This window comes from Astyanax mexicanus, chromosome 8, assembly GCF_023375975.1.
Source record: "Astyanax mexicanus isolate ESR-SI-001 chromosome 8, AstMex3_surface, whole genome shotgun sequence".
Lineage (NCBI taxonomy): Eukaryota > Metazoa > Chordata > Actinopteri > Characiformes > Acestrorhamphidae > Astyanax > Astyanax mexicanus.
The window spans coordinates 39,546,480-39,562,668 of NC_064415.1; the positions used below are offsets into that span (position 1 = coordinate 39,546,480).

Consider the following 16,189-nt stretch of genomic DNA (forward strand, 5'->3'; position numbering starts at 1 on the left):
GTACCGCAATCAAAGCTAAAGTGGGTTAAACCCAATATTATATATATATATATTACCCAATGTCACCTTTTTTTGAAGGCAACTTTTTTTTGGCCAGGCAGTGTATAAAATAAAATTGTTGTTAAGTGGTCAGCAACTAGAAAATCATGCCATCTCTGATCATGTGCTGTTGGTCACATTAACAGTAAGTTCTTCACTTTTTCTTTGAAAGTCTGATGTGAGAATAAAATGGCTAATGTGGTCTAATTATTTGTAAGTCAGCTAACATTATTTGCAAATATGTGGACATGATGTACACATTTCGTCTTTATATTATTAGAAAAGATGGGAAATTAACCACTATGTCCATGAATATCTACAGTGACCCAAGAAAAAATAAGAAAACTTTACTTACAGTGCCCTCTAGTGGTCAGATGCAGCACAGCTCTGCTTTTAATAACAGTTCACTCAAGTTTACACATTTCCTACTCAACCCCATCAGTTTCAGCAGGTCTGTTTATTTAAGTAGGTGTGTTTGGACATTACTAAAATGTGCTAAACTGTACCATCCCAGAGCCAATGAGTCAATGTCCCCAGTTTAATAATTTTTGACGTCTTCACTCTTGTCACAGTTAGAATTGCTCCACTAGGAATTCCACAAGGTCTTTAAAGGCTTGTGGTAAATAAATACACTCTTTACCCCCCTTTGGAGCTTCGCCATCCTGCAGAAGGGAAAATTTCTGAAGGTAAAAATATTTAATTTGGACTGGGTTTTGAGTTAAAACTTGCAGAAACATACATGATTATAGGACTGAGCAATATGGTATAAATATTGTTTTGCAATATTTGAAGTAATTTTTATGATACAAAAAATGTATCAGCATATTTTCACATGCAGCCAAAATGCATTTGTAGTGGAAAATTATTTATTTAGTATTTTTTATTGCTACAGATTTTTTTTTAATTCAAAATGTGCTGCACCACATTCAAATAAACAGGACTATTATTGCACAGTCCTGTGATAAAATGTGCAGTTGGTCAGGGTTTATTTTAAGAACTGATGAAATCCACAATGTACTCATAGATGTGTATCATTTATCTCAGTAATACATTTATCACAATATCATTCTGTGCAGCTATAGTTGCAATTGCTTTTCAATATTTTCAGAGGTGTCAAGTAGCAAAGTACAAGACTCTTATCTTACATAAGTAGAAATTTTGGATATCTATATTTTACTGGAGTAATTTTTTTTTTCAGATGACTGCTCACTTCTACTTCTTACATTTACACACAATTATCTGTACTTTCTACTCCTTACATTTTAATTTCAGCTTGATTTCTGGCTTCTCATCGTTCAAAAAATAAATCGTATCCAGATAAATCTCTCCATCCAGATATATATACCATATACCATTCCGACACCCTATTGGTTTATATGGGATCCATCACACCTGCACACGTCACGCCCCCCACACTCCAGCAAGAACATGAATTGGAGTACTTCTGAAGGTCAGAGACACAAATTGCTGCAAAAAAGTAAAGACACACATTAAGCCGTTGGTTCGTTAAATGAAAAGTAAACTTTATTATTCCTGAACCACAAAATAGACTTCTTTGGTTGTACAAATTCACTAGTTACAGTCCTGAATGAGCTCTATCCCCAGCCTTCAGCCCCTCCCTCACCCATTTAGCAAAAAAGCCCCCCGCCCACCCGCCCGCCCAAAATCAAGAACAACAAAAGGGAGAGATCAAAAAAACTGTCCTGCTGCAAAAATGTAGTGAATCCCAATAATTACATGAAAACATGATTTCTACCGGTCTTTAAAAAAATACAATAAATGATCAGCCATTCCCGAAGTGTTATCATCCAAAACTGAATTTCAGTTAGCAAGAGCAACACCAAAAGCTAAGATTAGTACAGTTAAATTAAAAACATGTCTGATATGGCAGTCGTCTGATCTGACCACAGTGTGCAGATGGCAGCTGAAGAAGTAGTAGAACGAATGGGTTTTGAGAACGGGTAAATGGTGGGTTCTAGAGAGAAAGAGGGATGAATATTTCTTGTTTCCTGTCGCAGGATTTAAAGAAAATTTGCAACAAAGCCAATATACATGCAAGGAGCACCCAGTCTAGACCACGTCTGGATTTATATAAGCCACCCAGGTACTTGGTCTGGGTGCAGACTGGCTCAGATTCAACTTGGATTTTTGCTTCTCGCAGCATTTTGTACATTATTCACACGAGGAGAAGAATTTCAGTGGCTTCAGATTTAAATTAATCAAAGATTAGAGTGAAAAATAAAAAAATAATAACCAGTAATAAAATAATCTACTACCTTCACATGCCTGTCTGAAAAAAACAAAAAAGATATGAGTGAAGATATGAGATTCACACCAAGTGAAAGTAGTAGTAGAGTTCCCCCAACCCCAGAGTTACATAAATAGAAAGCACGGTACCATATGTTGATGGAGATGGCATGTTGGACCTTCTCTGTAGACTGGCACATTAAAGATCAAGATAATGGTCTGACAATGATTGTATATATTTGGACATATGCGCCTGTGTCTACTGTTGAGTTTTTCTTTCTAATCATCAATCTGGCAACAGGAATGTTCCAGGAAATAGTGAGCCAGCATATGATCCAAGCAGTAGACGTGAGGAAATTCCAGTAAAGGGTTTTAAAGTAATTACAGCACTTAAAGAACAAAATAACTTCCATAGCAGTTTGAAATTTGATGTTTAATATCGGCTTACTATTTTATGGTGCTTTTCCACTACACTGGTGAACTCTAGTCAGCTTTTTTGCTACCTGGTACCTAAATCTGGGTCCTTTTTTTATGTCTGCTCATTTGTAGAAAGTACAGACTAAAACGCGATGCTGATTGGTCAATAAGAATAGTCACTCTTAATGTGACAATGCAGAGTTATGAAAAATGACCTCCTTAAAGCAGTCTTTATTAGCCATGCCCCAGCCTCGTCTGAATTTCTTGGTCGTAACCCTATAAAAGACTACTCCAAACTGCATTTACATACAGCTGAGCCGCAGCTGATGTATCCTTCTCCTATCCATCAGTTACACGCAATTCTCTGGGCCCATGCATAAAAAGAAAAACAGGACCACGAAAATACAAATACGAACATACAAATTATTTCTGTGAAAAAACATAAAAGCACACAGCTTTCGTGCCTAAACATCTTTACATGACATTCTTGTGTGTAATCACCACGAATCCTTATCAGACCATTCCATACGTGATACAACAGTCCTACTGAGGACCCGTCTGACCTTAACAGCGTCGCTGCTCTGAAGATCAACAACATTTCAGGGGTAAGCTGTGGTAGATGGTGAAAATTAACCAGGTACCAGGTATCAAAATGTGAGTAGAGTCAAACAGTGTAATCACCATGCAGATGAAAGATGACATTAGTCTTAATACCGATGATAACAGAACAGATCAGATCAGGGAGCTGCTTAGTTTTTCAGCAACATGATGCTACATTTAAATGAAATCTGTTATGGAATTATTTTGTGTTTAATGTCAGACAAAAGTTACAATTTGTAAAAATAATAATACAAAAAAAACAAAACAAAAAGGTACATTCATTTGTTTCATTTTACAGATATGTTTTTAAAATGTTGTCTGCGCCTGTTTTCTTTCCCAATTATGATTCGAATAAAATCTGCAATAAAAGGAAGCCTCTGTGAGAATGAGAGGATATAATTACAGAAATAAATTACGCATAAGGTGTTTATTATTATTATGTATGGTTTAAAATCTAAACCATCCTAGGCTTTACGGGGCAGGGAAGGTAGCAGAATGTTCTCTCTTCAAACAGCTTGAAAGTCAGAAAATCTAAACATTTACATTGTCTTTTCTATTCTTTTATAATTAAGAACCTTTTTTTACATTAAAATCAGAGATTTAAAACTGAAGTATTAAAAAAAGAACCCCAAACAGTATCCTTTAAAAATAGTTCAGCTTCTAAAACGCAAACTGAAGGAAAGGAGAAAATAAAACCATTAATATCTGCTATGAGCTTTACCATCCCCAACATCAACTACTAGGGAGGTGGAGGAGGAGGAGTTTTCTGTATCTATGCCAACTGCAAAGGCAAGACTGGTGTGCAGGAGACAAGAAGCTGTAGTGTTTTTTTTATTTTATTTTTTTTTTTAAATCGGCCGTGGTGGTCGGCGCTGAAGCTAGAGTGGTTGAACGTTGATCTGTGGAGGCGTTTTCACACATCTCTATGAAGGTGTTATATTTGAGTTTAGTTTATACTTCTTAGCATTGCTACTTAATGTATTCTACCCTCATAATCATGTATGAATGTGCGTGTGTGTGTGAGAGCGCGTGTGTGTGGAGGTGGTTATGTGGGAACAGGCGTCTCCAGGCTGCGTCGACCTTGTCGGAGTTTGCGCTTGTTGCTGTACAGAGCCATCTCCTCCAGAGCTGTGGTGGCCGCCACCGGAGCTACCGGCATCTCAGCGTCTGCATAGGAAGCTGAAGAGAGAGAGAGAGAGAGAGAGAGAGAGAGAGAGAGAGAGAGAGAGAGAGACGAACAAACAAACAGCAGATCAGAATCAAAATCAGACAGACGGCAGATCTGTATAGACTGTATAGACTGATTAGAGCTTTCCAGCTTTAGACCTCTTCCCAAGTACCCAACACACTGCTGAAAAGAGAAACCCTGCAGCCAATGAGAATGTTAAGGTATAACCATCACCAAAGATAGAAAAGAAGGAACTACTTTCTTTGGAAATGATAAAATATTAGTTTGTTTAAATAAACAAAGTAAAATAATTAAAATAAATAATTAAATAAATAAGAATTTATATTATATTTATACTATATATAGTTTTAAATCTATATATTTTATGTATAATATAGATTTATAATATACAGCTCTGGAAAAAAAAATTAAGAGACCACTTCATTTTCTGAATCATTTTTTTCTGATTTTGCTATTTATAGGTTTATGTTTGAGTAAAATTGTTGACAATTGTTGTTTTATTCTATTAACTACTTTTCCCAAATTCCAAATAGAAATATTGTAATTTAGAGCGTTTATTTGCAAAAAATGAGAAATGGCTGAAATAACAAAAAAGATGCAGAGCTTTTAGACCTCAAATAATGCCAAAAAAACAAGTTCATATTCATAAAGTTTTAAGAGTTCATGAATCAATATTTGGTGGAATAACCCTGGTTTTAATCACAGTTTTCATGCATATTGGCATGTTCTCCTCCACCAGTCTTAAACACTGCTTTTGAATAACTTTATACAACTCATGGTTAAAAAATTCAAGCAGTTTAGTTTGGTTTGATGGCTTGTAATCATCCATCTTCCTCTTGATTATATTCCAGAGGTTTTCAATTTGGTAAAATCAAAGAATGAAAATTTTAATATATTGAATATAGTGATATTAGGTTGTTGATCAGCTAAAACACAATATTGATTTTTAATAAAACGTGTTAATTTAAAGTTTGGTGTCAGACAGTATGGCCGCTTCTTAATCTGCATTCTTGTCTGTACTTGTGTTCTAGTGGACTCAGGAGTCTAAACTTGTGTACTTGTGAACGTATTGGGGAAACAGCCAGAGTGTTGTGCTTATAAACCCCAACTTATTACCTAGTGTCATTAGAAACCACTGTTCTGATTGGATAAATTAAGTCAAATAAAATTCATTTAGTTGGTGACTTAATTTCGCCTGTTTCTGAAGCTAACTAGGAACAGTTTGGGACACAGATGATGTGTACCCATATAAGTGTGTAATACAGTTTTAGAACCCGCTCTTACTTTTTGCAATATTTTTTTTATAGTAAAGCTGCAGTTCTATTAGTATGAGGAAAGGGAGGCTCATATGAAGCTGGATAAAAATAAGAAATCTACGGACTACACTATTAATAATAATAATAATAATAATAATAATAATAATAATTACACTCTTATTAGTCACACAGTGGGGAAAATTAACCTGTAACCCATTCATGCTGTGAACACACACATACACATTAGTGAGTACACTCTGAAGATACAGAAACAGTGTCGGCCCGCCATGCCCGGGTTTCGAACCCACAACATTATCGACAATGCTGAGCCACCACTATCCAATTAACTGCTAATGTAGAGTGAAATGAGAAATTAACAACACTACTACACTGTGTCAAATTATGAGTCACTACTACAAGTGAACCAACACCAATTTTTTTTTATTAATAGAACATTTTAAATAAGACAGAAGAAGATAAAGTGACTTCTTTAAAATGTGTACTAAATTAGGCACAACCACTTAAGCAAGAATATTTTAGCATATACTTCTGTGAGAATAACAGTTCAATAGTACAAATCTGACATTCAATGACATTTTGCAGAGAGACAAGAGAGCTGCAAAGGCCCAGGAAGCCCCAGAGGATCATAGGAAGCCCATCTGGCTGAAAGCGGGACTGTGCAAACCGTGCAGACATTAAATCTAGCTGGGAAATGATTAGTTTTATTTATTTTTTTTTTTTTTGACTAACTGAGGTTAGTCATGCACACACAACATGGAAATACACTGTTATAAAAGGTGATGCTAAAGTTCATTACTGTTCATTAATAGAATTGTTTTGAAACTGTGTGGAGTGTTCTTTATGCAAAATTGCTTGATTTAGCGTCAGAAGTAGCTTTATTTAGATGTTTGCCAATTTTTACTTAAGTACTTAAATGATACAAAAAGCACAGTGGTTTTTAAACTTGATCCTCAAGCACCTCTGGACCCTGGATCTGAGGTTCAAGAGTATTTGAGGATCATTATTTGAAGCCACTGATACAGGTTAGCTATAAATCACTGGATAATTCATCATGTTGTGCGTACATAAAATAATAAAAGGGTAAATATGCCCATTTCCCTCTCAGTTTTACTGATTTATAGTACTGATCAGCTTTGGGATCACATATAAGCAAGCTTCCAGCTACCTGTCCAACACATGTTAAAAGCTTTGGGAAGGAAATGCATTCATGCACTCACACAAACAAACAAACATATATACACACATTCCAACCTTCTCCTACCAATATCAGAAGACCACCTATCCTAGGAAACTGCCTGTATCAAGAGGACAGCAATTATCAGCAATGACATCTTCAACTAATGAGTGATGAGAACTGATGAAACTCGTGTTAGATCAGCATTCAGCAGCTTACCTGGGTTAGTGGGGGCGTCATCTATAAAGCGAGAGTCGTCTGTGGCACCAGGAGACTGCAAGAATGAAATACATATGAGAGAGATACATACACATACATTTTTGGCAGACAACGAACACAGGGCCTTTAAAGAACTTTTCAAAAGGACAGAAAACAGTGGTTCCAAAACCAGCAACAAATCCCACATAGAGTAGTTCCATACCCTGCCAATGAGGACAATGGAAAAAAAAGAATTTCCTGGTTTGGACCCACAACCAACATGAACATGAACACTTGGTACTGTTATATTAAAGTTTTAGAGCAAGGGTGTCAAAACTGTTCACACTGGGCTGGTATGGCTGCAGGTTTTCATTACAACCAAGCAGAAGCTCATTTGATTGAATGTTTGAAGACTGACTAACTGATTAAAGGGGCACTAAACCCCCTGATTTTTGCTTACTCCACCCTCAAGTCAAATTGAAAAACGCTTTATTTAAAAAGAAAATAATAAAACAAATGGGAGGGGTAGTTTGTGTGGGGCACTGGGTGATGTATGGGTTTAGAGGTGGGGCAGGAGGGAGAGCCAGGGTTCATACACTTTTTAATCAATAAATTACCAGTGCCACTTTTCCATGCCTTCAAGGCACATTTTCATGACCAGGCGATTTTTAAATCAGTGCAGACATAGACAATAAAACCAAAAATCAACTAAAACTATCATTAAAATTGATCATGGTTGGTCTAAAATGAATCAGATGAAAATAATGACACACAATGTTTAATAATAATAATATGTGTGTCATATTCTGAGAGCTCTATGCGTAGGGTTAAATTACTGAATTTACTCTGAGCTGACGTATTTCTTAGCTCAAAATACAAGATTTGTACACCAAATTTCCATGACTTTTCCAAAACGTTCTGGGTATTTTTATTTTTCCAAAACTTATCCAGGTCTGGAAATAGCTATATATTTATTTTTCGTGACCGTATAAACCCTAGAGAGCTGATTGGCTGAGCTGCAGCAGCAGCAGTGTGCCTCAGATAGTGGTGAAATCCAAATTCAAATGCTTGGATGTTTTCGAGGGGGGGGTGGGCGGTATTATTGATAGACTGATCTGCATTTTGTGATGAGTCTGCATATCAAAGTACACTGACACATCATCCACCCCTATAGCACAGTTGAACCTGTGAGGGCGCTGCAGAGGCGGAACTTTTCACAATAAAAGCGTTTTTTTTAAAGGTTAGGAAATGGTATGTTTCATGACTTCAAAGGAACACATTTCAGCTATCAATGGAAAAAATATGGTTTAGGGTTTAGTGGCTCTTTAAACAAGTGAATAAAATGAAAACCAGCAGCCACACTGGCCCAGAGGCTTGGCTCTTCTGCTTCAAAGGGGGGTGATAGCTTGGTCCATCAGCACTGAAGACTGCACCAACCGGAAACATGCATTTTGTTACACACTTAAAAAGACCCAACATAGCATCTTTCTCACCCCAATAGTTGATAAAAAGACAATATTCATAACTCCTTTCAAGCCTTGGTTCATCAAAAGGTCAACATCCAGCAATCAAAATAGATTAGCGCAGTTTTTAGATACATGCTACACCAAGGTCCCGACCAAGTGCTCTAGTTTATCAGCCAAGTCCACGTTTTGGCAGCTCTCAGGGTGACTGCACTGCTGAACACTGAAACTCCACCAAACACGTCACAAACAACGGCACTCCACACACACAGTCAAAGCATGACACACCTAGAAGACCACCAAACAGTGAACTCCAAAGATAATGATATTCAATTTTTTTTTAGATGCATTAGTGTATATATAGTAAACTTACAAAAAACTAAACAGCAATGTAGAGAAAGCTAGAAAACATAAATAATGAAGATCCATATTTGCCTGTAAAGTTGGTCCATGTTTCCAAAAAGCTATGCCTGGAAGTTTGAAGTAAGTTTATGTCAAGTTTTGTGAGATTATGGGCTGAATGCAAAATAGAAATTATTTTACAAAAGACGAGGCACATTATAATATCTGGCTAATTTAAACTGGTGACAGCATACATGACTTGACGTGGTACACACTGTGAAGTACAGAGACCTCGTTAAAGTAAACCTACAAACAAAATCTTGCTAAAGGTTCAATTTGGTGGTCTTTGGTGTGATTTTACATTAAAGGATATTAGGGAGATAACCACCAATGCATTATCCCGCCACACATGACCAGTGTACATCCAAACATCCAAAAAGACACAAAACACCAACACCAAAAACTGGGAATCTTCCCTTGCTCCTAGCTCCATGTGCCGCCTTCAGGCCTCTTTTACAAAAGTAACTAACAATCCAACACATAAGTTGTTATGAGAATCTATGTTTTGAGGTCATTCAAGTGCTCATCAGATTCAGTTTCATTCACTGTTCATACACTGTTTTATACACCTATCAGCCATTGAATGAGTACCACCAGCCTAACATTGAGAAGATCCCTCGTGCAACCACAACAGATCTGACCATGCTGTTACCTGTTGGTTAGGTTTGGTTCTCTTTCAAGCATTCGTTTCGGTGTCTCACTATGGGATACGCCCCTTCCGCGTATGCCTCAGAAGCTCTATTCCACTACGCCAGCCAATGAGGCTGGCTGACAGCTGTGACGCTCGTGCTCACATCCCCCCGTATATAATACGGTGGCGCAGCGTCACCTCCTCATTCAAAACCTTCTTCTCGCTTCACACCAGAAGCCTCCACACACTCTCTCTTCTACAGGCCGCCTAAGCTAAACAGTCCACAGACGGAGTTAATACCTCCGTCGCCGGGCGCTTAGCGACTTTGAAGAGAAAGAGGATTTATTCTGGTCTTCACCATAGACCGAATATTTTCCTGTTTAGTCGGGTTGTCTCCAAACGACGGCTAAACGAACTAGCTAAGCTAACAACCACATTAGCATTAGCGCCGCGACTAGTTACTAGCCCCCTGTGCTAACGGTGAATAGATTGCCCACCACGCCATCGTCCACCGAATAGCGCGGTATAGCACAAATTAGCACACCAGCTAAATGTGGACCTCCAGGATGTGCTAAAGTGTGCAGCTGAAAAGCTGAACATCCCGTGGCCAGCCGTGCTAGCGGAGACTGCAAAGTCACGCTATGAGGGAAGGAGATTGCCTAGGGCGAAGCGGGCAGCGAGACAGCTACTCCCCATATTTCCAGAGCTTATGGAGGAGTTAGCTACGTGCTGGAAGGAGAAGCCCTTTACGGGAAAAACTCCTATCCAAGGAGGATCTGCTCTTGATCTGGAGCGTATGGAAGAAGAAGGACTTCTTCGCATGCCCCCCATGGAGCCCCTGGTAGCAGCACACCTGCATCCCAGCCGCTCAGCAGCCTCCAACCCCACGCTGCCCTCCAAGGCAGACCGCTTTCAGTCGAGCATGACCGATCGGGCTTATAAAGCGGTCGCCCTGTCTGCGAGAGCCCTTAACGCCATCTCCATGCTTACAGCCTACCAGGCTGAGCTGCAGGACGACGCGTCAGCCACGCCAGGCTCACCTCTATGGGAGGAGATTTGTGTTATCACGGATCTCTCCCTCCGTCTTCAGAGATGTGCGGTCCAAGCGGCAGGCAAAGCCATGGCCACGATGGTTGTCCAGGAAAGGGGCAGGTGGCTGAATCTCGCGAATCTCTCAGACAGGGAGAAAGAGGCCATTCTGGATGCACCGGTTGTGCCCAGGGGCATCTTCGGCTCCGCTCTCGCGCTGATGCAGAAGCGGTGCGAAGAAAAGAAGAGGGACGATAAAGCGCTCCAGCTGTGCCTACCCAGGAAATCACAGCCGGGACCTACAGCTCCTCCTCGCCCTCCTTTCACACAGGCTGCAGCCCGTCCGACTGTCGGTTTTCGTATTCCTAAACGGCCGAGACCACAGCCGGATCAAAGCAGAAGCGCTGAAAGCAAGACAGCTTGGTCCAGGAAGCCCCAGACGCTACCACAAGCTGCCCAGCCGCCCCCCAACTCATCCTCACGGATGGTGAGGAGGCAGAAAAAGTCAGCCTGATGGGTATCTGGCGCGGGGAGGAAGCCAATCTGCCCCCCATTTACTGGCTCCTCTCCCTAATGTTCAGGCGAAACGCAGTTCAGGCGCTCCCATATGTTCTGTGTGCCAACCATGCCCAGTTCGCACACCAAGCACACCCTCACTCATTTCAGCAGTGATGTGTTCAATAAAGCCAAGTGGTTCTGTGTTTTATGCTCGTTACATGTTGCAAAACAGAATAAAACGCAAAATGTTGCAAAACATAAAAGGCATAAAGCCGAAGCCTCAGGGAGTGTCTCTGCTCTCTGGGCTAAAAAGCCACACACACGCTATCTCAGCACAGACAGGTCGCGCATGCGCAGTACACGACACGTGTAATCACAGTGCGCTGCCGCTGGAGGGTGCGAGAACCACATGGCTGGACAATTGGAGCACATGCGTTTCGTCCCGCTGGGTGCTCAGAACGATGCGAAATGGTTACAGGCTACAGTTCAACACACAGCCTCCCCATTTCACGGGAATCGTTTATTCTCGAGCCACAAGGGAATCGGCTCACATTCTTCAGGAGGAAATTTCCTCATTACTGAAGAAAGGAGCGATAAGAGTAGTGCCACCTGGACAAAATCAGGACGGGTTCTACTCTCGGTACTTTCTGGTTCCCAAGAAGGGGTCCCAAACTTTACGACCCATTCTGGATTTACGTGCTCTGAATAGATATTTAAGAAAATACAAGTTCAGAATGCTTACTCATTCAGCTCTACTGAAGTGTATACGCCCAGGCGACTGGTTTACATCCATCGACCTGAAGGACGCTTATTTTCATATCAGCATATATCCCCCGCATAGGAAATACCTAAGATTTGCCTTCGCGGGGATAACGTACGAGTATTTGGTTCTCCCCTTTGGTCTCTCACTCAGCCCGCGGGTGTTTGTGAAATGCACGGAGGCGGCGATAGCTCCGCTGCGAAAACGGGGCATTCGTATCGCTACGTACATAGACGACTGGCTCGTTTTAGCTCAGTCGCAATCAGAAGTGACAGAACACACAATGTTCCTTGTGGAGCATCTTCTAAAACTGGGATTCCAGTTAAACACAGAGAAGAGTGTGTTGGTTCCAACCCAGTGCATATCTTATCTGGGGCTGACACTGGATTCAGTGTCGCTCAGGGCATGTCTATCTGCAGAAAGAGCTGCAAAGTTCAGAGTGTGTTTGGATGCCTTTCGAATGGGAAACACGATCCCATTTCGCATGTGTCTTAGACTTTTGGGCATGATGGCCTCAGCCATAGACGTTATCCCTCTGGGACGTTTATTCATGAGGGATTTCCAGCGCTGGGTGGCCTCGCTCAGGTTGGATCCGTTACGTCACTCGCGCTGGAAAGTGAAAGTCACGCAGACGGCGCTGATGGCTTTGTGTCAATGGAAGCGCGAGCGCTTCTTAACACAGGGGGTCCCTACGGGCGTCGTGCATGCTAGACGGGTAGTGACGACAGATGCGTCACTGTCTGGTTGGGGGGGCATTCACGAGGGCCGGACAGTTAATGGCAGGTGGAGTCACCGGCAGCGATCCATTCACATAAACTGTCTTGAGATGCTGGCGGTTCAGCTAACACTCAGACATTTTCTCCCTTTTCTAAAGGGCTGTCACGTTCTCGTGAGGACGGACAATACGGCGGTAGTGGCGTATATCAACCGTCAGGGAGGGCTGCGCTCCCGTCCGTTACACACACTGGCCCGCAGGTTGATTTTATGGAGTAGTGTTCACTTTTTATCCCTAAGAGCTACACACGTTCAGGGGATCTTGAACAGGGCGGCAGATCTGCTGTCGAGGGGTAATCCCCTTTATGGGGAATGGACACTCAACAGCTCAGTTGTCCAACAGATTTGGGAGCGTTACGGCAGAGCAACAGTGGATCTGTTTGCGTCATTAGAGAATGCGCAGTGCCCGCTGTTTTACTCGCTGCACGATCAGAGTGCCCCGCTGAGAGTCGACGCTTTCTCACACGAGTGGCCACGATCGCTACTTTACGCGTTTCCTCCAATCGCATTAATCTCCCCAACTCTAGCCAGAGTAAGGGAAAAAGGTCTGACCATGATCTTAATAGCTCCACACTGGCCGGGCAAGCATTGGCTGGCGGAGGTCACGCAGCTTCTCCATGGCAACCCCTGGCCCCTCCCATTGCGTAGGGATCTACTGACGCAGGCAGGGGGGGAAATATTTCATCCACACCCGGAACGACTAGCCCTATGGGCTTGGCCCGTGAGTGGTTTGGCTCAAGTGTAACAGAGTTACTGCCTAAAAAAAAAAAAAAAAAAGAGGGAGAGCTGCCTCCACTAGGTCCCTTTTTGGATACAAGTGGGGAGTGGTTTGAACAGTGGTGTTCAGAGAAACTTAAAACCCTGTCCCTATGCTCTGGGAGTTATACTTTATTTCTCACAAGACCTGAGAGTTAGGTATTTCCCCGCAGTTAAGCTGTACATGGCAGCTATTGCAGTGTGGCATGTGATGAGATAACATCCTTTAGTGTGCCACTTTGGGCACGGTGATTGTTACTTGCCTCCAAACCCCGTCTCTGTTTTGGGGTTTATCTTCAAATAGTACTCAGGTTAGCCTTGGCTAACATGAAATGTATTACGTAACAAAGACTATCGCACTGAAATTCAGAAGCGATTGCTTTGGCTTACACTGGTAAAGTGCCTTATTTAGATTTGGCTGGTTGACAGTGTGTTCGGGCAGGCTTGTCTGGCAATACGGGAGTTAGGATATCCCATAGTGAGACACCGAAACGAATGCTTGAAAGAGAACTTTAGGTTACTTGCGTAACCCCGGTTCTCTGATAGCATGAGTGAGGTGTCTCACCAGACCACCCTCCTTGCAGCGTGAAGCGAGGAAGAGGTGTGCCTGTTTTGAATGAGGAGGTGACGCTGCGCCACCGTATTATATACGGGGGGATGTGAGCACGAGCGTCACAGCTGTCAGCCAGCCTCATTGGCTGGCGTAGTGGAATAGAGCTTCTGAGGCATACGCGGAAGGGGCGTATCCCATAGTGAGACACCTCACTCATGCTATCAGAGAACCGGGGTTACGCAAGTGACCTAAAGTTTTGTTTCACACGAGAAACTGCAAGTGCAACAAAATGCATCAGAAAGAACATGAGCATGTTCTCTTTGCTTATTGGTCAGAGCTGTCTGAGGCACGACCGAGGAAGTAAACACAAGCAGATTCCTGTATTCAGGACTAGCACATATAGTTGTGCATTGTAAAGCAGGGTCACATCAAGTTCAAATGATATAAAAACTTGGTAGATGGGTCTAATTGAGGCCTGGTTGCACTTTCACCACAAATTAACTGCTCTGGAAATTGTCTGGGACCGAACCGAGACCACCCCTTCTCATGGGTTGATTGTTTTGGTGTGATTACTGTTTTCATACTTGCTGAAATGAACCAGTCCGTTTTAGAAAGTTAGCAGCAGATCCTTTAACTTCTGTGAGTTGTGATGTGGGGCCTCTCCATGGATCACGTCCATAAGACTTACGTTTCTATTTGCTATCCTGACACTTGCTACTTTTTCCTGCTTTCAAATCATCACCTTCAAGGACAGACTGTTTACTTGCTGACCAATATATACAGCTCTGGAAAAAAATAAGAGACCACTTAACAATTGATGAGTGTCTTTGATTTTACCTAATTAAAAATCTCTGGAATATAATCAAGAGGAAGATGGATGATCGCAAGCCATCAGGCTGAACCAAGCTGAACTGCTTGAATTCTTGCACCAGGAGTGGCATAAAGTTATCCAAAAGCAGTGTGTAAGACTGGTGGAGGAGAACATGCCAAGATGCATGAAATCTGAGGAGAAATGTTGTTCGTAGTTTATAGAATAAACCAACAACGTTTATTTTACTCAAACATATACCTATAAAAAGCAAAATCAGAGAAACTGATTCAGAAACTACAACCCCTGGCAAAAAGTATGGAATCACCAGTCTTGGATGAGCACTCCTTCAGACATTTCATTCTGTAAAACAAACTCTGATCAAAAACATGATACAATAATAAGGTCATTCCAAAGTGCAACTTGTTGGCTTTCAGGAACACTCAAAGAAATGAAGAAAAAACATTGTGGAAGTCAGTGAATGTTACTTTTATTGACCAACCACAGGGAAAAAAATATGGAATCACTCAATTCTGAGGAAAAAAGTATGGAATCACTCAAATTGAAGGTAGAAAATAAGGACATACCCAGTCAATTTCCTTTCCCTTAATGGACACCTGCCTCAGATTAGATCTGCTTGTTAGTCTGCAGTTAAAAACACCTGCAGTCATGACACCTTGGAGGGCTGCTGGACGAATTAGAGTGGCAAGAACCATGGCTCCAACAAGAGAAATGTCTCTTGAAACAAAAGAGAAGATTGTGAAACTTCTTGAAGAAGGTAACTCTTCACGCATGGTTGCTAAAGATGTGGGCTGTTCACAGTCAGCTGTATCCAAGATATGGACCAAATACAAACAGCATGGAATGGTTGTTAAAGCCAAGCGTACTGGTAGACCGAGAAAGACATCAAAGCGTCAAGACAAGCAACTTAAGGCCATTTGTCTTGAAAACCGAAAAAGTACAACTAAACAGATGAAGCATAAATGGGAAGAAGCTGGAGCCAATGTATGTGACCGAACCGTAAGAAATCGCCTAAAGGAAATGGGATTTCAATACAGGAAAGCTAAAAGAAAACCATCATTGACACCTAAACATTAAAGAACAAGACTGCAGTGGGCTAAGGAGAGGCAATCATGGACTGTGGATGACTGAATGAAAGTTATCTTCAGTGATGAGTCAAGAATCTGCATTGGACAAGGTGATGATGCTGGAACTTTTGTTTGGTGCCGTTCCAGTGAGATTTATGAAGAGGCCTGCCTGAAGAAAACAACCAAATTTCCACAGTCCTTGATGATATGGGGCTGCATGTCAGGCAAAGGCACTGGGGAGATGACTGTGGTTAATTCTTCTATCAATGCACAAGTTTACATTGAC

General features: G+C 41.5%; 1 protein-coding gene across 16 annotated transcripts in view; it reads right to left on the reverse strand.

Annotated features, from left to right (window-relative positions):
- Nucleotides 1-2,178: 2,178 nt before the first annotated feature.
- Nucleotides 2,179-16,189, reverse strand: part of scrib (scribble planar cell polarity protein) — a 137,146-nt gene continuing 123,135 nt past the window's right edge. For all 16 annotated transcript variants that reach the window (XM_049482947.1, XM_049482949.1, XM_022678051.2 and 13 more), the window contains 2 exons: nt 7,163-7,217; nt 2,179-4,482 (listed from right to left, as the gene is read on the reverse strand). In XM_049482947.1, coding sequence (XP_049338904.1) covers nt 4,349-4,482; nt 7,163-7,217 — 189 coding nt within the window. In that variant the 3' untranslated portion in view covers nt 2,179-4,348. The remainder of the gene's footprint in view (nt 4,483-7,162; nt 7,218-16,189) is intronic.